Here is a 21,585-nt window from a genome sequence, read left to right on the forward strand (position 1 = left end):
CACGCGTTAAATGCTAGGGCAAGCTGCTCCTGCGCAGCCCTCCTCCACAGAGTGCCAGGGAGAGAGCGTAAAGCCACCCGCGAGGCGGAGCTGGTGCGCCTCCGACCCGCGCCTACGGTAACCGGTCGTGCGGCACTGAGTCCTTGCAGCAAACCTGTCGAACTCCAGCCGTGGACCTCTGAACACCCGGCAGGGCCGGGTTTGGCGGCGCGCTGGGACTTTCGTCATTCTTCCGCGCCCTCCGCCTGCCAGCTGATTGGCCCCTGGGCCAGGGGCGGGGCACTCGCTGTGGAGGCAAGCCGCGGCGCGCGGGCGGTTTTTCCGGTTCTCGGGCCTGGCGGTAGGCAAGTGTGGCTTGTCGCTGTCGGATACTTGGGGTGAGCGGAAAGCATGGCGGGGACCTCCGCGCCAGGCAGCAAGAGGCGGAGCGAGCCCCCGGCGCCTCGCCCCGGCCCGCCGCCGGGCACCGGGCACCCCCCTAGCAAGCGGGCCCGGGGCTTCTCCGCGGCCGCTGCCCCGGACCCTGACGACCCGTTTGGCGCGCATGGGGACTTCACTGCCGACGACCTGGAGGAGCTTGACACCCTCGCGTCACAGGCCCTGAGCCAATGTCCGGCCGCGGCTCAGCACGTGTCCAGTGAGTGCTCCTCGCGGCCTTTTTCTCGGAGGGAGTTGCAGACCGCGCCAGATCGCCTTGATGGCTGTGGCTTCGGAGCGTCGCGGCCAGCACTGCCCTTTCGCCTTTTTAAAATATGGAAACACTCTGATTTAAGCAGCGGTTGTCTTCCAGAAGGTCCTTTGATTTTAGGGGGAAATAAATTAGCCAGGTCATACAGCAGATTTGAAACATAGAACGCTAAGTTGACATTTTACTTTATTTTCTAAAGTTTAGGCCACTTGGTTCTTGGTTCTAAGCAGAGATCCTTGGAACACACCTACCACCACCATCAGAACCATCACTACCCATGCATGAGGACCCATTCTTGTGACAAGTTTGAGCGGCTTTAGATCTTATGAAGCCCACTGTCTCCCTTGGGCAGTGTTAGCATGGGAGGAGTCTGACACAGGCAAGAGATGAAATAAATTTATTCTTTTATACAACCAGTAAACTGTGCTAGGTGCCCAAACGTGAGGAACTGCAACTGAGCTAACAATGAACAAAATACAAAAACTGTCCTTCATGGAGCTTACATGCTAGTTGAGGAATGAGTGAAGTCTTGAGGACTCCTAGAAAGAGAAAGGTTTTGAGTGCACCTTGCATCTGTACTTGGGTGTCTCAAGGCACCTTAAACTCAACACGATCATTTCCTGGAAACCCAGTCCTCCTCCAGCATTTCTAGCATGGTGCCGGCAAAGCAGACATTCAGAGAATGATGACCACAAGGAAGTAACTAGCACCACTCTCCATCCAGTGGCACAAGGCGACTCTTTGCCTTTCCTTGACTCTACATCTAATTTCGTTGCAAAGCCTGTCAAGCTTACCTTCTTAATCCTTCTCTGGACTCTTATCACTTCTACCAACTGCCTGATCTATGCTGCCATGAGTCCTCCCTTGAACAATAGTCTGCTAAATTGGTTTCCCATTTCCAGTCTTGACTCCCTACAAGTGAGGCTTCACATTACATTCTGAGTGATCTTTTCAAAACTCAAATCTGGCTGTTATCTTATATACATAACTATTATCTTATATACATGAACACCCCTATTTTTTTTTTTTTTTTTTTTTTTTGAGACGGAGTCTCACTCTGTCACCCTGGCTGAAGTGCAGTGGTGCTATCTTGGCTCACTGCAGCCTCCACCTCCCAGGTTCAAGCGATACTGCCTCAACCTCCCTAGTAGCCCCAGCCTCCCAAGTAGCTGGGATTACTTGTGCCCGCTACCACGCCCAGCTAATTTTTGTATTTTTAGTAAAGACGGGATTTTGCCGTGTTGGCCAGGCTGGTCTCAGACTCCTGACCTCAGGTGATCCACCTGCCTCGGCCTCCCAAAGTGCTGGGGTTACAGGCGTGAGCCACCACACCCAGCCATGAACACCCCTAATGAAAGCCCTTTAATAATTTCCCACTTCTAGTGTAAAGACCAAAATCCTTAACATGGCCTGCAAGGCCCAGCCTGATTTGGCCCTTTCTCACTCTCTGGGTTCTGGCTGCACTAACTTTCTTTGAATTCTCTCTGCTTCTTTACAATACAGGAACTTTATACATTGTTCTTTCTTTGTACATTGAGTATACTTTCCATTCATTCATCTCCACTTATCTGGTTAATTCCTACTTGTCCTTCAGCTCTCAGCTCCTTCAAGTCTTCCCTAGGGAAATGTTCCAGTCATCCCACATAAGTCAGATTGCTGTCATATTACAGACTTTCCTGTATTTGTTCTCTTCTGCAGTTCTTAATCACAGTTACAATTTTCCATTTATCTGTGTGATTATTTGTCAAATGTCTTTTAAGCTCTGTGAGTGTAAGGACAGTATCAGTTTTGCTCGCCATTGTATCTGTAGAGCCTAACATGCCTGGCATATTGTATGTGGTCAGTAACTATTTTTTTTTTTTTTGAGACGCAGTCTCGCTCTGTTGCCCAGGCTGGAGTGCAGTGGCCGGATCTCAGCTCACTGCAAGCTCCGTCTCCTGGGTTTACGCCATTCTCCTGCCTCAGCCTCCAGAGTAGCTGGAACTACAGGCGCCCGCCACCTCGCCCGGCTAGTTTTTTGTATTTTTTAGTAGAGACGGGGTTTCACTAAACCCCGCCTCAGCCTCCCAAAGTGCTGGGATTACAGGTGTGAGCCACTGTGCCCGGCTGCCTGGCTAATTTTAAAATTCTTTGTAGAGATGGGGTTTTTTCCTTATGTTGCCCAGGTTGGTCTTGAACTCCTGGGCTTAAGCAATCCTCCTGCCTTTGCCTCCCAAAGTGCTGGGAAGAATTGCTCTTGAAAGCAAAGCAGAGAAAGACCTAGTAAGCAATATAGGTGTTTTTCAACCTAAGAACATGGTTCAAACTCATAAATGATCCTTCTTTTTTTTTTTTTTTTTGAGACGGAGTCTTGCTCTGTTGCCCAGGCTGGAGTGCAGTGGTGTGATCTCAGCTCACTGCAACCTCCACCTCCCAGGTTCAAGTGATTCTCGTGCCTTACCCTCCTGAGTAGCTGGGATTACAGGCATGTGCTACCAGGCCCGGGTAATTTTTATATTTTTAGTAGAGATGGGGTTTCACCATATTGGCCAGCCTGGTCTCAAACTCCTGGCCTCAAGTGATCAGCCCGTGTCGGCCTCCCAAAGTGCTGGGATTACAGGCATGAGTCACCACACCGGCTGAAATTCATAAATGATTCTTCTAAAACAACAGATCCTGTTACTCTTTCCCTATCCTTCATCCAATTCCAAGAGTCTCATCTAAAGCCTGAGGAGATCTCATTGGCCAGAACTCAATGATCTATTTATTATTCAATAATAGTTACTGGCTGGGCGCAGTGGCTCAAGCCTGTAATCCCAGCACTTTGGGAGGCCGAGACGGGCGGATCACGAGGTCAGGAGATCGAGACCAGCCTGGCCAACATGGTGAAACGCCATCTCTACTAAAATACAAAAAAAAAAAAAAAATTAGCCAGGCATGGTAGCGCACACCTGTAGTCCCAGCTACATAGGAGGCTAAGGCAGGAGGATCACTTGAACCCAGGAGGTCAAGGTGGCAGTGAGCAGTGATCACACCACTGCACTCCAGCCTGGGTGACAGAGCAAGACCCTATTTCAAAAAAAAAGTGGGTATTTTCAGCATTTTCTGGTGAAAGTGGGAAAATGTTGGGTCCTGAAATGTATATGGAACTGTTTTTTACAGGTGATCATAAGGTCCACAGATTAATAGATGGCATGTCAAAAAATCCTGCGGGGAAAAACAGAGAAAGTGTTCCAATTAAAGATAATTTTGAATTAGAGGTACTTCAAGCACAATACAAAGAACTGAAAGAAAAGGTAAGTGACTTAACTTGCTGTTTTTGTAGCTAATTCATTCACGTATGTGTTTAAGAGCATGTACAGTAAAATATACAAAAATTGCAAAACAAGTGTCTAGATTCATCCCTATGACATGGGAGAAGACTAGGGAAAGACAGCCAGAAAGTTTAGGCTGAAAGAAACTAAATCATGAAATTCCTAATGGCAAAGGCAAGAAGAAAAACACTGTATACCAGATCCAAAAAGAGATACAAACTTAGGGTACTGAGACGAATTTATAGCATATATCTTCACGTGAAGAACACAACTTCATAATGGTTGCTATTTTCTTTTTTTTTTTTTTTTTTTTTTTTGAGACGGAGTCTTGCTTATTCTCCCAGGCTGGAGTGCAGTGGCGCGATCTCGGCTCACTGCAAGCTCTGCCTCCCGGGTTCTCGCCATTCTCCTGCCTCAGACTCCCGAGTAGCTGGGACTACAGGCGCCCGCCACTATGCCTGGCTAGTTTTTTGTATTTTTAGTAGAGACGGGGTTTCACCGTGTTAGCCAGGATGGTCTCGATCTCCTGACCTTGTGATCCGCCCGTCTCGGCCTCCCAAAGTGCTGGGATTACAGGCTTGAGCCACCGCACCCGGCCTTTTTTTTTTTTTTTTTTTGAGATGGAGTCTTGCTCTGTCACCCAGGCTGGAGTGCAGTGGCCGGATCTCAGCTCACTGCAAGCTCCGCCTCCCGGGTTTAGGCCATTCTCCTGCCTCAGCCTCCCGAGTAGCTGGGACTACAGGCGCCCGCCACCGCGCCCAGTTAGTTTTTTGTATTTTTAGTAGAGACGGGGTTTCACCGTGTTAGCCAGGATGGTCTCGATCTCCTGACCTCGTGATCCGCCCGCCTCGGCCTCCCAAAGTGCTGGGATTACAGGCTTGAGCCACCGCGCCCGGCCTGCTTTCTGGTTTTAAGCGATTTTCATGCCTTAGCTTCCAGAGTAGCTGGGACTACAGGTGTGCACCACCATGCCCAGCTAATTCTTGTATTTTTAGTAGAGACGGAGTTTCACCATTCTGGCCAGGCTGGTCTCAAACTCCTGGCCTCAACCTCCCAAAGTGTTGAGATTACAGACATGAGCTACCACACCCAGCTGACCCAGATTGTTAATGCCTCTTAGAGCCTAAAGAATCCAGCTAGACATGGTGGCTCACACCTGTAATCCCAGCACTTTGGTAGGCTAAGGCCAGTGGATCACCTGAGGTCAGGAGTTCGAGACCAGCCTGGCCAACATGGTGAAAACCTGTCTCTACTAAAAATACAAAAATTAGCTGGGCGTGGTGGCGGGCACCTGTAATAGGTCAGCTACTCGGGAGGCTGAGGCAAGCTGGAACCCAGGAGGTGAAGGTTGCAGAGCCGAGATCGTGCCATCACACTCCAGCCCAGGTGACAACAGAGAGACTCCGTCTCAAGAAAAAAAAAAAAAAAAAGCTTGCCGGGCACGGTGGCTCAAGCCTGTAATCCCAGCACTTTGGGAGGCTGAGACGGGCGGATCACAAGGTCAGGAGATCGAGACCATCCTGGCTAACCCGGTGAAACCCCGTCTCTACTAGAAAATACAAAAACCGGCCGGGCGCGTTGGCTCACACCTGTAATCCCAGCACTTTGGGAGGCCGAGACGGGCGGATCACAAGGTCAGGAGATCGAGACCATCCAGGCCAACATGGTGAAACCCCGTCTCTACTAAAAATACAAAAAAAATTTAGCAGGGCGTAGTGGCGGGCGTCTGTAGTTCCAGCTACTGGGGAGGCTGAGGCAGGAGAATGGCGTGAACCCAGGAGGTGGAGCTTGTAGTGAGCCGAGATCGCGCCACTGCACTCCAGCCTGGGCGACTGAGCAAGACTCAGTCTCAAAAAAAAAAAAAAAAAGGAATCTGGCCAGGCAAGGTGGCTCATGCCTGTAATACCAGCACTTTGGGAGGCCAAGGTGAGAGAATTGCTTGAACTCAGGAGTTCAAGACCAGCCTGGGCAATACAATGAGACCCTGTCTCTACAAATAAAAGTGAGAATTAGCCAGGTTAGTGGCACATGCGTTATAGTCCTAACTACTCAATAGGTTGAGGTGAGAGGATCACTTGAGCCCAGGAGTTCGAGGTTACATTGAGCTATGATTGTGCCACAGCATTCCAGCCTAAGCAACCCGATCCCCCTCCCTGGCAAAAAGAACCTGCATGCATGAGTGACAAGTGTATCCTTAAGCTGTCTTGATGAATATCAGCTGTCCCATGAACAGGCCTAGCAGACCATGGTGACATCTGGTTGCTGTGGATATATTTTGAGTACTCATTTATCTGTAGGATATGTTTTTCCTGTGCTTTCTCCATCTCCCCAACTACATGTTAAAACAAAGTACATAAGTAGTTTTCTCTTACAAAGTTTTCACGAGATTAATTTGGTATTTACAGATGAAAGTAATGGAAGAAGAAGTTCTCATTAAGAATGGAGAAATTAAAATTTTGCGAGACTCACTACATCAGACAGAATCCGTTCTAGAGGAACAGAGAAGATCACATTTTCTTCTTGAGCAAGAGAAAACCCAAGCACTCAGTGACAAAGAAAAGGAATTCTCCAAAAAGGTGACCCAGAGCATTTGTTTTGCACCAGCTTTTCCTGCCCACTGAGTTCCTTTGACCAGGGTTGCCTGTAAATCTTCCAGGGAGATTTCAACATTTGTTTATCTTAAATACTTTCTGCTCTCATCTAATTGCCAAGCACTCTTCTTCCAGTGTCTGGATATGTTTTGGGAAGGGATTTAGGTGAAACTCTATTTTGCTGTGGTCTTGGCGGGAATGAATAACTAGCTTAGCATTTCTAGAAACAGGCTTACATTAGGGCTCTTTTGCTAGATCAGAAACTCAACTGACCTAGCTTAGGCTAAAAGGAAATGTATTGGCTTCCATATCCAAGTCTTGGAAGAACAGGGGTGTGCTGGGGCCTTAAATGACTTAAATCTTGCCAGGACATTTTTATTCTCTATGCTATAAAAAGGCTCTATCATTATGGTAGAGGGTGTGTTCTCCAAAAGCTCCTGGGCTCATATTTTGTAAATACAGAGCAGAATTAAGACTTAAGGCCACGTGCAGTGGCCCACACCTGTAATCCCGCACTTTGGAGGCTGAGGTGAGAGGATCACTTGAGCCAGAAGTTCGAGACCAGCCTGGGCAACTGGTGAGACCTCATCTCTACAAAAAAAAAAAAAAAAGAAAAAATTAACAAAATCATCCAGGCATGGTGGTGTGCACCTGTAGTCCCAGCTACTCAGGAGGCTGAGGTGGGAGAATTGCTTGAGCCCAGGAGGTTGAGGCTGCAGTAAGCCACGATCATGCCATTATCCTCTAGCCTGGGCAACAGAGCGAGACCCTGTCTCAAAAAAAGACTTAGGCTTCCTCATTGCAAGTTTTAAAATTCTGAGAAAGGCTCTGATTGGTCTAACTTAAGTGTCTGTCCCTGGCCAATTGCTGTAACCAAAAGCAAAAAAATGATAGCTCTCATTCTAATAAAATAGTCAGAGGTAGGGAAATTACTGATTTTTTTTTCTTTTTTCTTTTTCTTTTTTTTGAGAAAAGGTCCAGGGTTTCACTCTGTTGCCCAGGCTAGAGTGCAGTGGTGCAATCACAGCTTGCTGCAGCCTTGACCTCTCAGACTCAAGCAGTCCTCCCCCATCAGCCTCCCAGGTAGCTGGAACTTCAGGCACACACCACCAGGCACAGCTAATTTTTAAATTTTGGTACAGACGGGGTCTTGCTATGTTCCCCAAGCTGTTCTCAAAATCCTGGGCTCACACAGTCCTCCCACCTTGGCCTCCCAAAGTGCTGAGATTACAGGCATGAGCGACCATGCCCAGCCTGTTTCTCAGGGAGAGGAAAATGCTATTCTGGAAAGAAAAACAGTAGGTATACAGTACCTACCACAACTTTCCCTCAGCACTTCCCCATGCTTCAATCAGGACATGGGATCTTATTCTCTCATTGTTTCATTCAGCAAACTTAGCAAACTTTAAGCACTTACCTGTGCCCAACACTAACCGCAATAGTTAACTTTCTGTATAAGTGATGAAGAGCAAGGAATTTGCAGTCAGACAAACCTGAATTTGAATCCAGGCTTCATCACACATTAGCGGTGATCTCAAGGTAATAACTTAAGCTCCATGGCTCATTTCCCTTATCTGTTCCAAAACATAACCAGAAAGGTTGTTGGGATACTCACACGTTCTTGCACTTACTGTGTCTGGTGCTGGGCCTGGCACAGAGTGTGCTTGGGGAATGATGGCAGTTACTGTTGGGTGTGGCACCTGCAGGCCAGAGCAGCAGGTGTCTCTATACTGCACAGTGTCTTGGTAAACTATTCCAAATACTCTTCCCAAACTTTGAAGAAGACCTGGAATTGTGCACCATTGCATTGGTTAATAAAGGTCAGTATGTTACTGCTGACATAGAGCCCCTTACCAAGCTCTGTGCTGAGTGTTTTACACTCATCATTCTGCTTAATCCTCCCAACGATGATGAAGACAGGCATTTTATGTTTCAAATAAGCTAGAGTTCAAAGACATTTAGTAAATGGTGGGCTGGTATTTAATTCTTTTTTTTATTTTTTAAGTTTTTTTTTTTTTTTTTTTGAGACGGAGTCTCGCTCTATCGCCCAAACTAGAGTGCAGTGACTGGATCTCAGCTCACTGCAAGCTCCGCCTCCTGGGTTCACGCCATTCTCCTGCCTCAGCCTCCCAAGTAGCTGGGACTACAGGCGCCCGCCACCTCGCCCAGCTAGTTTTTTGTATTTTTTTAGTGGAGACGGTGTTTCACCGGGTTAGCCAGGATGGTCTCGATCTCCTGACCTTGTGATCCGCCCGTCTCGGCCTCCCAAAGTGCTGGGATTACAGGCTTGAGCCACCGCGCCCGGTCTATTTTTTAAATTTTTTGTAGAGGCAATGTCTTGCTATTTTGCCCAGGCTGGTCTCGAACTCCTAGACTCAAATGATCCTCCTGCCTCAACCTCCCAAAGTGCTTAGGATTACAGGCCTGAGCCACCACACCCAGCCAGGGCTGGTATTTGAACCCTCACAAACTACCCTTATAATAGTTAGAGTCCATTATCTTTTTAGCGCACCATATTGTCTTTCAGAAAGAAAGCTAATGTTTGATATTTTAGGACGTTTATGTCACAGCAGACTTTCATATGTATTTTTTCATTGTTTGTCTTTTACTGGCTTGTGATTTTGAAGCCCAGAGATATTTTTGTGTATATGATGGGGCCACTACAAGCATGTTTCTTTTGCCTTCCAGCTCCAATCATTGCAGTCTGAACTCCAGTTTAAAGATGCAGAGATGAATGAATTAAGGACAAAGCTCCAGACCAGTGAACGCGCAAATAAACTGGCTGCTCCCTCTGTTTCCCATGTCAGGTAATGATGGTGCTGGAGGAGGGATAGTTCAGTTTTGCATTATTTAGTAAACAATCTGCATAACAATGTCAGGCCAGTCCTAAATGAAGGTCATTTAGACCCTGCCACCTGGACAGAGATCCTCTTTTCCTGAAGGATTCAGAGGTGGTTTAGATGAAGCTTGCGTGGTTTGAGACATCACAGCATAAAGGCCCATACTCTAGAAATGCTGCCACTATATGGCACTTTACAAACATAATTCCTCCGGACCAGAAAGACCTGGAAAAACGGACCAGGTGTGGTGGCTCACACCTGTAATCCCAGCACTTTGGGAGGCCAAGGCGGGCGGATCACGAGGTCAGGAGATTGAGACCACGGTGAAACCCTGTCTCTACTAAAAATACAAAATGATTAGCCGGGCATGGTGGCGGGTGCCTGTAGTCCCAGCTACTCAGGAGACTGATGCAGGAGAATGGCATGAACCTGGGAGGCAGAGCTTGCAGTGAGCTGAGATCACGCCACTGCACTCCAGCCTGGGTGACAGAGCAAGACTCTGTCTCAGAAAAAAAAAAAAAAAGAAAGAAAGACCTGGAGAAATGATCTCCAAATTTTGGGGGTGGGCCAGTCTTTACTTTTATGTAATTTGTTTAACTGATTTTGTTGCAAGCATGAGTGTATTTTAGTTCCAGCTACTTGGAATATTTTTTCTTATTTGCTGTCTGGGGACCCTTGTCCAACAGCCCCATTCTTTGTGGTCAGATGTGCTCAACTTTTTTGTTTTTCTTTTTTTTTGAGACAGAGTCTCACTTTGTCACCCAGGCTGGAGTACAGTGGTACAATCTCAAGCTCACTGCAACCTCCACCTCTTGGGTTCAAAAAATTCTCCCTCAGCCTGAGTAGCTGGGACTACAGGCACATACCACCACGCCCAGCTAATTTTTGTATTTTTAGTAGAGATGAGGTTTCACTATGTTGGCCAGGCTCATCTCAAACTCCTGACCTCGTGATCCACCCTCCTCGGCCTCCCAAGGTGCTGGGATTACAGGCGTGAGCCACTGAGCCCGGCCTTGTTTTGTTTTTATACAGAGGCGGGGTCTCACTATGTTGCTCAAGCTAATCTTGAACTCCTGGGCTCAAGCAATCCTCCCACTTCGGCCTCCTAAAGTGCTGAGTTACAGACATGAGCCGCCGTGCCTGGCCTCAACTTGTTAATGATCTGTCCTGCCCTCTGCCTTACAGAGATGTCTGGCACTGTCAGTATCAGCCTTGAAATTTGCTGTGGTTTTTTGTTGTTGTGGTTGTTGTTTTGAGATGGAGTCTCACTCTGTTAGGCGGGGGTGCAATGGTGTCATCTCGGCTCACTGCAGTCTCCACCTTCCAAATTCAAGTGATTCTCCTGCCTCAGCCTCCCGAGTAGCTGGGATTACAGGCATGCACCACCACACCTGGCTACTTTTTGTATTTTTAGAGATGGGGTTTCATCATGGCCAGGCTGGTCTCGAACTCCTGGACTCAAATGATCTGCCAGCCTGGGCCTCCCAAACTATTGGGATTACAAGCATGAGCCACTGTGCCTGGCCCAGCCTTGAGATTTGAACAGTGTCAGGGCATCTTCTGGTTTTGAACATTCTGCTGCCTTTGCTCATAATGGGCAGTGTGTGAAACTGAACTCTCCATGCCTTGCATTGTCCACATAAGAGAGCTGAGGGGATCCTCTTCACACATCAGTAACAGAAAGACCTCAGCATTATATGATCAGATCAGAGGGTTAACACTGCTTCTCTAATATAAAGACATTAGCACTGAGAAGTTGCTCAGTTTTCAACATACTTAATAGGTTTATCAAAATTTTGATACTTATTTTGATAACTCTTTTTCTATTTAAAGTCTTTGCATTCTATTGGAAGTTTTTTTTTTGAAACAGAGTCTCGCTCTGTTGCCCAAGTTGGAGTGCAGTGGCATGATCTCAGCTCACTGCAACCTCCACTTCCCAGGTTCAAGTGATTCTCCTGTCTCAGCCTCCCAAGTAGCTGGGATTACAGGCACACACCACACGCCAGGCTAGTTTTTTTGTATTTTTTTTTAAGTAGAGACGGGATTTCACCATGTGACATCAGGTGATCCATCCACCTCAGCCTCCCAAATTACTGGGATTACAGGTGTGAGCCACCACGCCCAGCCTGGAAGTCTTGTGACTATTAAAAAATCGTTTGTTCCACATTGGCTGGGCGCAGTGGCTCACACCTGTAATCCCAACACTTTGGGAGGCTGAGGCGGGCAGATCACTTGAGGTCAGGAGTTCGAGACCAACCTGGCCAACATGGTGAAACCCTGTCTCTACTGAAAATATAAAAATTAGCTGGGCATGGTGGCATGCGCCTGTAATCCCAGCTACCTGGGAGGCTGAGGCAGGAGAATCACTTGAACCTGGAGGCAGAAGTTGCAGTGAGCCAAGATCACACCACTGTACTCCAGCCTGGGCAACAGAACGAGACTCTGTCCCAGAAAAAAAAAAAAACCAGTTTGTTCCACATTGAAAAGATGTTTTGCACCAGGCATGGTAGCTACACAGGCAATCCCAGCTACACAGGAGGCTAAGGCAGGAAGATTGCTTAAGGCTAGGAGTTCGAGACCAGCCTGGGCAACATAGCAAAACCCCACTGCTACTAAAAAAACAATAAAATAAAATTACCGGCCCTGGTGGCTCACGCCTGTAATCCCAGCATTTTAGGAAGCTGAGGTGGGCTGATCATTTGAGCCCATGAGTTCAAGACTAGCCTAGGCAACATGGTGAAACCCAATCTCTAGAAATAACTCTATCTCTAGAAAGAATAAAAAGTTAGCCAGATGTGGTGGTTGCATACCTGTAGTCCCTGTGCTACTCAGAAGGATGAGGTGGGAGGATCACTGAGCCCAAGAGGTTGAGGCCACAGTGAGCCATAATTGTGCCACTGGGCTCCAGCATGGGCAACAGAGTGAGACACTGTCTCACCAAAAAAAAAAAAAAAAAATTATCTGGTCATGTTGGTGTGTGCCTGTAATCCCAGCTACTCAGGAGGCTGGGATTACAGGTGGATGGATCGCTTGAGCCTAGGAGGTCAAGGCTGCAGTGAGCTATGATCATGCTACTGTACTCCAGCCTGGGCAACAGAGCAAGACTCTGTCTCAAAAAAAAAAAAAAGTTTTGGTGGAATTGGAAATAGTGATAATAAAGAATAGTAAAGGAATTTTGGCTAATATTATATTTTTGGATGATTAGAAAAATATAAAAATGAGTAAAAAACTTTTTCAACGATTTGGATCAAAATGCCTGGAATTGGCCAGTAACGGTGGATCATGCCTGTAATCCCAGCACTTTGGGAGAACAAAGTGGGTGGATCACTCAAGCTCAGGAGTTCCAGTCCAGCGTGGGTAACTTAGCGAAACCCCATCTCTATAGAGAAATTAAATTTAAAAATATTTTTAAAAAAGAAAACCAAATGCCTGGAATTTTGCACTGCTCCCCTGACAAAGAATGGTAGACATAATAGATAAAACCTTTGGTTAAAACACCTAGACATGAAAAGTTTAAAGTTTGTTAGAAATTTTGTAACCAGGTATTTTGAATTGTTTTAGTAGAATCATTACTTTGCTTTCATAGTTAACTTTTTCCAGTCCTAGGAAAAACCCTTCTGTGGTTATAAAGCCAGAAGCATGTTCTCCACAATTTGGAAAAACATCTTTTCCTACAAAGGAGTCTTTTAGTGCTAACATGTCCCTTCCCCACCCCTGCCAGACAGAGTCAGGATACAAGCCGCTGGTGGGCAGAGAGGGTAAGTCCATAAGTCATCTATTGCTTTTTAACAAACTACCCAAATTTGTGGCTTAAAACAATTGTTATTTATTTTCTCACAATTTCTGTGATCAGCAATTCTGACAGGGCACAGTGGGGACAATCTCTGCAGGGACTGGAATCACTGAAAGCTTGTCTTAAGCTGGAGGATCTATTTCAAGATGGCTCACTCACATGACTGGCAGTGTAATTCCTTGCCGCATGGGCCTCTGCACATGGATACGGGGTATCCTTATAACCGGGTGGGTGGCTTCCTCTAAAGCCAGCAAATCCAGAGAGAGAGAGAGCCAGGCAGAAGCTGTCCTTTTGTGGCCTAGCCTCAGAAGTCACACAGCGTCACCTGTGCCACATTCTGTTTGTTAGAAGCAAATCACTGAGTCTGGGCTTCACTCAAGGAGGGGAAATCAAGCTATACCCTTTGAAGGGAGGTGTGTCAAAGCATTTGTGGGCTTTTTTTGTTTGTTTGTTTGTTTGTTTGGAGACGGAGTCTCACTCTGTCACCCACCCAGGCTGGAGTGCAATGGCACGATCTCGACTCACTGCAACTTCTGCCTCCCGGGTTCAAGTGATTCTCCAGCCTCAGCCTCCCGAGTAGCTGGGATTACAGGCACCTGCCATCATGGTTGTGGGTATATTTTTAAACCATCAGTAGTATGCAGGAACCTGTTTTTCTTTTCTTTTTTTTTTTTCTTTGAGGTGGAGTCTCACTCTGTCACCAGGCTGGAGTGCAGTGACGTGATCTCGGCTCACTGCAACCTCCGCCTCCCAGGTTCAAGTGATTCTTCTGCCTCAGCCTCCCGAGTAGCTGGGACTAGGTGCACACCACCATGCCCAGCTAATTTCTGTATTTTTAGTAGAGATGGGTTTCACCATGTTGGCGTGGATGGTCTCAATTTCATGACCTCGTGATCCACCTACCTCAGCCTCCCAAAGTGCTGGGATTACAGGCATGAGCCACCGTGCCCAGCCTCTGTTTTCCTTTTGTAGTCCAGCTTTTGAGTTTTTATAACTCAGTCCAGGTTGAGGGGATGCTGCTGTTTTTTTGAGAGAGACAATCTAACATCAGTAGGTTTTCAGACTGCTATGTCAATGTATCTTATAAATCAGATACATTGACCCTCTTTTTACCATCAACCTTTCAAATCCTTGGCCATTACACACTTCTGAGAAACTGCAGCCCACTTACATTTTTGGAATCTAGCAGCTAAAGTGGCAGTGTACAGTAGTGTTACAAGCAGGCAGTAGAGCCCAATAGCCTGGATGTGAGTCCCAGTAATGCTACTTACTGGCTTATGTAATTTGGGCAAGTCCTTTAGTCTCTGTGCCTCAGTTTCCCTATATGTAAAACAGAGCTAATGATAACTACTTGTAGGGTCACTGAGGAACAAATGGGCTGATGTGTGTAAAGCTCTTAGAACAGTGTCTAGCACATAACAAGCACCATGTCAATGTTAGTGGTTACTGTTTTATCTAATTGCCTCATTTTGAGTGAGGCAAACAGCTTGATTTTCTTTTCCTTTCCTTGTATGAGTTCCTGTTTTACATAAGAAAGGTAAAAAATGCAGGGCTTTTGAGCTGCTTTGGCTCTTGTTTGATCCAAGGTGGAAGAAGTAGAACAGCCTGTGTTTTAAACTCATTGCATGTAAAAGTTTCTAATATGCCCATGCTTTTGTGCTCAAGTTTTGATTTACATTTTATCACATTTCAGATAGTAAGACCCACAGTCTGAGAGGTGACTCCATAAAACAAGAAGAGGCCCAGAAAAGCTTTGTTGACAGCTGGAGACAGAGATCAAACACTCAAGGTACCAGAATCCCTGCTTCTGCAGGGGCCTGCATGGCTCTGAGTGATATGCAGAAGAATTGCCCAGGCCTCTGAGAACCGGCGCCCTGGGCAGTCCTTCAGGGAGTCCAGGGAAGTCAAAGTATGTGGCTTAAGCAGAAGACTTTATAAAGTGGAAAGGGCCAAAGGCAGGTATGTCCCAGAGCCTTCCGCACCCACAGGCATCTACCTGGGGCTTAGTGGCAACTTAGAGGACAGTTGGCATCCAAAGAGTCCTTACTGTTTCCTTCTGAGGCCACAGAAAAGATCTCCCATGTCAGAACCTTCTAGAGTCACCTTGTCTTCACAGGTTCCATTTTGATAAACCTGCTCCTGAAGCAGCCTTTGATCCCAGGGTCATCCCTAAGCCTGTGCCACCTCCTCAGTAGTAGTTCTGAGTCTCCTGCTGGCACCCCCCTGCAGCCACCAGGGTTTGGCAGGTAAGCATAAGACTCCTGGAAAGCTTGTTTGGGAAGGAGCTTCCTGGAAGCAAATTCCTTTCTGGTCCTAGCCAGCCTGGGAAGTCTGTGGGAAGGGCAGGGAGCCTGGAGAATTTGGCAGGCAAGCTGTTTGGGGCCCTTGACCTTATCTCCATCCCACACTTACCTATTTTTCTTTGTGTTTGTTGCCAGTACCTTGGCTGGAATGTCAGGCCTCAGGACCACAGGTTCTCAGGATGGGTCATTTTCCCTCTCAGCCCTGAGAGAAGCACAGAACCTGGCATTCACTGGACTGAATCTGGTTGCCAGGAATGAGTGCTCACATGATGGAGACCCAGCAGAGGGGGAAAGAAGGGCCTTCCCACTCTGCCAGCTTCCTGGAGCCGTGCATTTCCTCCCCCTTGTACAGTTCTTCATCGGCTTACACTGCCAGGCCCTGCAGGACTTGGCAGCTGCTAAGAGAAGTGGAGCACCTGGGGACTCACCGACACATTCCTCCCGCGTGAGCTCTGGGGTAGAGACCAACCCTGAGGACTCAGTGTGCATCCTGGAAGGCTTCTCTGTGACTGCACTTAGCATTCTTCAGCACCTGGTGTGCCACAGCGGAGCAGTGGTCTCCCTATTACTGTCACGAGTTGGGGCAGATTCTGCTGCTGGGGAAGGAAATGGGAGCCTGGTTCACAGGTTTAGTGATGGAGATATGACCTCAGCCCCAAGGGGGGTTGCTGATGACCAAGGACAGCACCCACTGTTGAAGATGCTTCTTCACCTGTTGGCTTTCTCTTCTGCAGCAACAGGTCACCTTCAAGCCAGTGTCCTGACCCAGTGCCTTAAGGTTTTGGTGAAATTAGCCGAAAACACTTCCTCTGATTTCTTGCCCAGGTATAAAGCAGCATAGGAGTCATGATTCTTTGTGGATCTCACCTGACCTGTTAAGGTCTAACCCGTGTCTCTTGTACTTTGCTCACATCTTGACTTATCTACACTAGTTAGTTCTAAGGCCTGGTTCAGGGAGTTCTGAAGTGATGGGAAGTGGGACCAAATGGGAGAACCAAGGAAGTGGTTTATTTGGTTTAATTCTGCCTCTGAACAACAGGTAAGCGGAAGGCACACATGATTAAAGGAGGCTGCTAACCTCTGTGGAGGAGGGCCCTGTCCCAGAACAAGGGCTAAGACAAGGGGCCTCTGAACCTGAGATGTGGGTAAGGTGAAGACCATATATCACAAGCACGTTGAAGTTTAGTGGGTTCCCTAAGGAAGCAGAGGATGTGGGGAGGATCTGCGGCCCACAGGCTGACCTTGCTGGAGTCTCTGCCTGTCATTGTGCCCATCTTTAGCATGCATCTGGGGTGGCATGTTCCTCTTATGGTTTGTGGGTAGTAGTATTACAGTGAACCTAGCGAATGAACACTGATCATAAATTCCTCCCTTGGGATTCCAGAGCCACAAGATTGGGGAGAACTGTGAACACAGCCAGCCCATCCCCTCATCCAGTAATCCAGTCTCCCTCTCAGCACTCTACCAAAGGGCCAGTTTCTATGTTGGAATGATTCCACTGGCTGAATGTATCTGAAACCATCTCATCTCTGAGCTCAGCACTGCTGTTTCCTGATCTGTTTCCATCTGAATATTTTTGGTTGGTCTGGCCCATGCTAAAGGTGGTACTCAGAGCTGGACACAGCACCACAGTATAGTGTAGGCAGTGGGATCAGGCAGACCCAGCACTCAAGTGCCCAGCAGGGGCCCAGCTCATAGTGGCTGTTTTGTTTGTTTATTTTTGGTTTTGTTTTGAGACGAAGTTTCACTCTTGTTGCCCAGGTTGGAGTGCAATGGTGTAATCTCGGCTCACTGCAACCTCCGTCTCCCAGGTTCAAGCAGTTGTCCTGCCTCAGCTTCCTGAGAAGCTGGGATTACAGGTGCCTGCCACCACGCCCGGCTAATTTTTGTATTTTTAGTAGAGACAGGGTTTCACCATGCTGGCCAGGCTGGTCTCAAATGCCTGACCTCAGGTGATCCACCCACCTTGGCCTCCCAAAGTGCTGGGATTATAGGTGTGAGCCACTGGGCCCAGCCTTGGTTATTTGTTTAATAATTGTTAAATGAATGAATCCCAGGCTGGGCACAGTGGCTCCTGCCTGTAATCTCAGCACTTTTGGAGGCCAAGGTGGGAGGATCACTTAAGCCCAGGAGTTTGAGACCAGCATGGGCAACAAAGCGAGACTCCATCTCTACAATTTTTTTTTTTTTTTTTAAATTAGCCAGGCATGGTGGCAGTGAGCTGTGACCATGCCACTGCACTCCAGCCTAGGTGACAGAGTGAGACCCTATCTCAAAAAAAAGAATCCCAGAAACCATGTTTTTGCTGGTGGTAGACACACCATTATTCCATTCCTGTTGAGCTTGTCCACAGGAACATTCAAAACACAGCCATGGCTGGGTGCTTATCTATTTCATGTACTGGGGCTCTTCATAAAATTTCATTTAAAAAGGTTCTTATGGGCCAGGCGTGATGGCTCACGCCTATAATCCCAGCACTTTGGGAAGCCGAGGCGGGTGGATCATGAGGTCGGGAGATTGAGACCATCCTGGCTAACACGGTGAAACCCCATCTCTACTAAAAACACAAAAAATTAGCTGGGTGTAGTGGCACCTGTAGTCCCAGCTACTTGGGAGGCTGAGGCAGGAGAATCACTTGAACCCTGGAGACAGAGGTTGCAGTGAGCTGAGATCATGCCACTGCACTCTAGCCTGGGCCACAGAGCAAGACTCCATTTCAAAAAAAAAAGAAAAAGTTATTACACTATCAAAAAATAACTTGGAAACCACTGTGTTGTATATAAAGGTGGATTTTCCTTGCAATACCTTCTGCAAGTGGCAGATATTAGGCTTCTTACAGCCCAGTAATGAAACCAGGTAACAACCATGTTAAATTGAAGCTTCCCGCAAAGATCTGCACACCCTGGCAACTAAAAAGCATTGAACTTTTTGTCTGCTGTGCAGGATTTGCTCTAAAGTGAGTTCACCCCACATAGTGAGACCTTGCTTCCTAAGGACATACTGAGGGATATCTTGACCTTCTGTGCTCAGAAACTGCAGATGTCTGAAGGGGTACACAGCTGGCCAGTCCCCACAGGGTGTTTCAGAATTGCTCTTCTCTCCACCCACCAGGCCAGTCCACCGTGCTTCTCCAGGCTATGTGGGTTTAGCAAACAGCAGCAATTGCCTTGGGGCTTGGTTTCTTGGTAATAGCTTTCCTTTTGCCCCTGAGACCTGTGGCAGTGTGCCCAGAACTCCTCCCTCCTGCACACCCCACAGTAGGCACATTCTCCTACTGGCAGCAGATACATTTTCTAACAAGTAGAGAAAATGGTTTTTCTTGCCCTGCAAGAGGTCTCATAAGATCAAACTATAGCCAAGGCCATGTTTATCACTTGTGGAGCCCTGGCCGATCCTTCTGTGGGCACAGAACATTTCTCTCCCACCTAAGTTAGGACCTGCATCCCTGTTTGGGAGCATATGGAAGCCAGGCATCCCAGGTCCAGGAGGTCATCCCACTTCCTGGGCAATGCTATGCCAGATGAGGGCCTGTCCTCTCAGCTGCAGCAGTCTTGCAGTGGAAGTGCCTGCTTGTTCACATGAAACAAGTTTCATAGTAAGTAAGTGGAGGTCAGGCCAGCACTGAAACCCAAGTCTGGCTGAACCAACTCACCTGTTCGTACTGCCTTGCTCAATTTTCTGTTACCTCTAGTGGAATGTGAGGGTAGGTTATGAAGCTGTGGTTGGGGAGTGTCACTTCTCTCTGGGTCCTTGTCTTTTAGGTTCCAGTGTGTGTTCCAAGTGCTGCCAAAGTGCCTCAGCCCAGAGACACCCCTGCCTGGCGTGGTGCTGGCTGTTGAGCTCCTCTCCCTCCTTGCGGACCACGACCAGTTGGCACCTCAGCTCTGTTCCCACTCGGGTAAAGCAGGGTGGGGCGGGCGTCTGGACTGCTCCTGCAGATCAAGGGAAGTGTTGGGGTGGGGACAGGGTCAAGGGCCTCGGAGGGCTTCTGCAGCATGTAGCCCAGGCTCTTCATGAGAAAGGGCACCCTGAGTGAGAGGTGCACTGTCCTTTTCAGAAGACTGCCTCCTGCTGCTGCTGTACATGTACATCACATCACGGCCTGACAGAGTGGCCTCAGAGACACAATGGCTCCAGCTGGAACAAGAGGTAAAAACTCCAGAGCCCCTTCCGGACACTGTCCCCACCCCATCCTAAGAACCGACAGAATCTCCTCTTTCTACTGGGGAGAAAAGGAGCTTTAGTTCATTTTAGTAACGAGTATATCAAGCAGCTAAAGAGGTAAACTCAGTTTGAGGGTTGTGCACTACACAGATGCAATGCAGACAGGAATTGGCAGAGTTGCCTGATGACTGAACCTGTCCTGGCTTTGGGGCTTGGGGGCAGGATGGGGGGCTGGAGGCAGGTGGGTTGCTGGTGAGACATGGGTGCTCGTCCTGGGTCTGCCCTGGGAAGGTCCCACACCACTTCTTGGACCCCATTTGTGCAGACAAGCAGTTGCTGAAGTAAGTGAACTCTTACAGAAGCTTGAGAAAGCCCTCACAGGGACTGGTCTTCTTCTGCCCACGATGGAGCTGATCTGTTCTTGTTCTAGGTGGTGTGGCTCCTGGCTAAGCTTGGTGTGCAGAGCCCCTTGCCCCTAATCACTGGCTCCAACTGCCAGTGTAATGTAGAGGTGAGTAGGCAGGGGCCAACAGCTGGCAGCTCTGTGGGTGGTAAGGGGACTCTGTGCAAGGACTGTAGACCCCACTGCAAACCCCCTCACCTGAGGTGGCTAGGCTGAATGGATTGTTAGGGTGCAGGCCATGGTGGCACCAGACCTCAGTCTGTGCCCCCTCTCTCCCAGGTGGTCAGAGCGCTCACGGTGATGTTGCATAGACAGTGGCTGACAGTGCGGAGGGCAGGTGGGCCCCCAAGGACTGACCAGCAGAGGCGGACAGTGCGCTGTCTGCGGGACACGGTGCTGCTGCTGCACGGCCTGTCCCAGAAGGACAAGCTCTTCATAATGCACTGCGTGGAGGTCCTGCATCAGTATGACCAGGTGATGCCGGGGGTCAGCATGCTCATCCGCGGGCTTCCTGACGTGACCGACTGTGAAGGTGAGCCTGCCAGAGGCCCTCCCGCCCAGCCCCCACGGCTTCTCCCTGAGGTTCCCCAACAACTCATATTCCTGGGCATCCCCTCAGCAGGCCCCTGCCCATTACAGCCTGTTCCGGCACTGGGGTCATTTTCTTTTATCTTCTGCCCCAGTTCTTCTCCAAGCATATTGGGCTGCCTTTTGCTCCTATCTGTTGAATGTGCCTGGCAGAGCCACAGTTTTTCCAGAAATACCTGTGTCTGAATTGCTTTTGTATCACTTTGTTTGCAGTAGCTGAGGGAGCAAGGCCTGGGTCTGGAAGGGACTGGTTAGTTCCTGCGGGCGTTGGGGGAGGAGAGGTGGGACCCGCCCTAGGCCCTGGCACCTTTGGGCCCTCACCAAGAACCTCTCCTTTTTGTCTCAGAGGCAGCCCTGGATGACCTCTGTGCCGCGGAAACCGATGTGGACGACCCCGAGTTGGAGTGTGGCTGAGGCCCTGAGTGTCCAGCCACATGGTGGCACCAGCACCATTCCTTTCCTTACCACATCAACTGATTAAAGCAGTGACCAGCAGGAACTGCCCAGAGAACCGGCTGGCCTTGTTTCCTGAGTCTAATCTCTTTGGCGGAGTGGGAGGGGTGGAGCGGGACCAGGACCGGGACCTTGAGTGGCTGGGATCCTTCTTCCTGTCCCTGGCTGCTGCTGAGCCCCAGTCCCCATGGTAACCGAGCTGCTTTGAGGAAGGAGCCCTGCCTTGCCTGTGGAATTGTCCTGAGTCATTGCTTTGGGCTGGGGCCATGGGAAGAAACCATTGTGTGGCAGGGAAGGAGGTGGCTCTTGGCCCAGGCCTAAACCAGGAAAGCCTGGAAAAGTGGGACCCACAGGTGGGCACGAAAGGGCTGCAGCAGGAGCTCCCAGCAGTGTGTAACACCGGGAGCTGGTCTGGCGCCACTGCCCTGGTCCTTCCAGCTGCCTGTCATTGGTGTGATGGCCCGGTGCA

General features: G+C 48.6%; 1 protein-coding gene across 4 annotated transcripts; it reads left to right on the forward strand.

The window, feature by feature from the left end:
• Positions 1–281: 281 nt before the first annotated feature.
• ATRI (ATR interacting protein) lies at positions 282–21,178 on the forward strand. Of its 4 annotated transcripts, none has more exons than XM_071091647.1 (14): positions 300–637; positions 3,830–3,963; positions 6,387–6,557; positions 9,261–9,379; positions 13,013–13,170; positions 14,899–14,994; positions 15,322–15,451; positions 15,644–16,333; positions 19,270–19,406; positions 19,566–19,657; positions 20,103–20,183; positions 20,355–20,607; positions 20,877–20,913; positions 21,010–21,178. In XM_071091647.1, coding segments are annotated over exons 1-14 (2,346 nt in total). In that variant the 5' UTR covers positions 300–390; the 3' UTR covers positions 21,011–21,178. The 4 variants fall into 4 exon arrangements, with proteins under 4 accessions (XP_070947746.1, XP_070947748.1, XP_070947749.1 ...); XM_071091648.1 differs by having other exon boundaries at positions 20,880–20,913; XM_071091645.1 differs by lacking the exon at positions 20,877–20,913 and having other exon boundaries at positions 282–637.
• The last annotated feature ends 407 nt before the right edge of the window (positions 21,179–21,585 follow it).

Source organism: Macaca nemestrina, chromosome 2 (assembly GCF_043159975.1).
Source record: "Macaca nemestrina isolate mMacNem1 chromosome 2, mMacNem.hap1, whole genome shotgun sequence".
Lineage (NCBI taxonomy): Eukaryota > Metazoa > Chordata > Mammalia > Primates > Cercopithecidae > Macaca > Macaca nemestrina.

Coding starts and splice junctions, on each gene's coding strand:
- ATRI (XM_071091645.1), top strand. CDS start 391: ATGGCGGGGACCTCCGCGCCAGGCAGCAAGAGGCGGAGCGAGCCCCCG. Junction 15,452..15,643: donor CAGCCACCAGGGTTTGGCAG/GTAAGCATAAGA, acceptor GTTTGTTGCCAG/TACCTTGGCTGGAATGTCAG. Junction 19,658..20,102: donor GGCTCCAGCTGGAACAAGAG/GTAAAAACTCCA, acceptor TTCTTGTTCTAG/GTGGTGTGGCTCCTGGCTAA.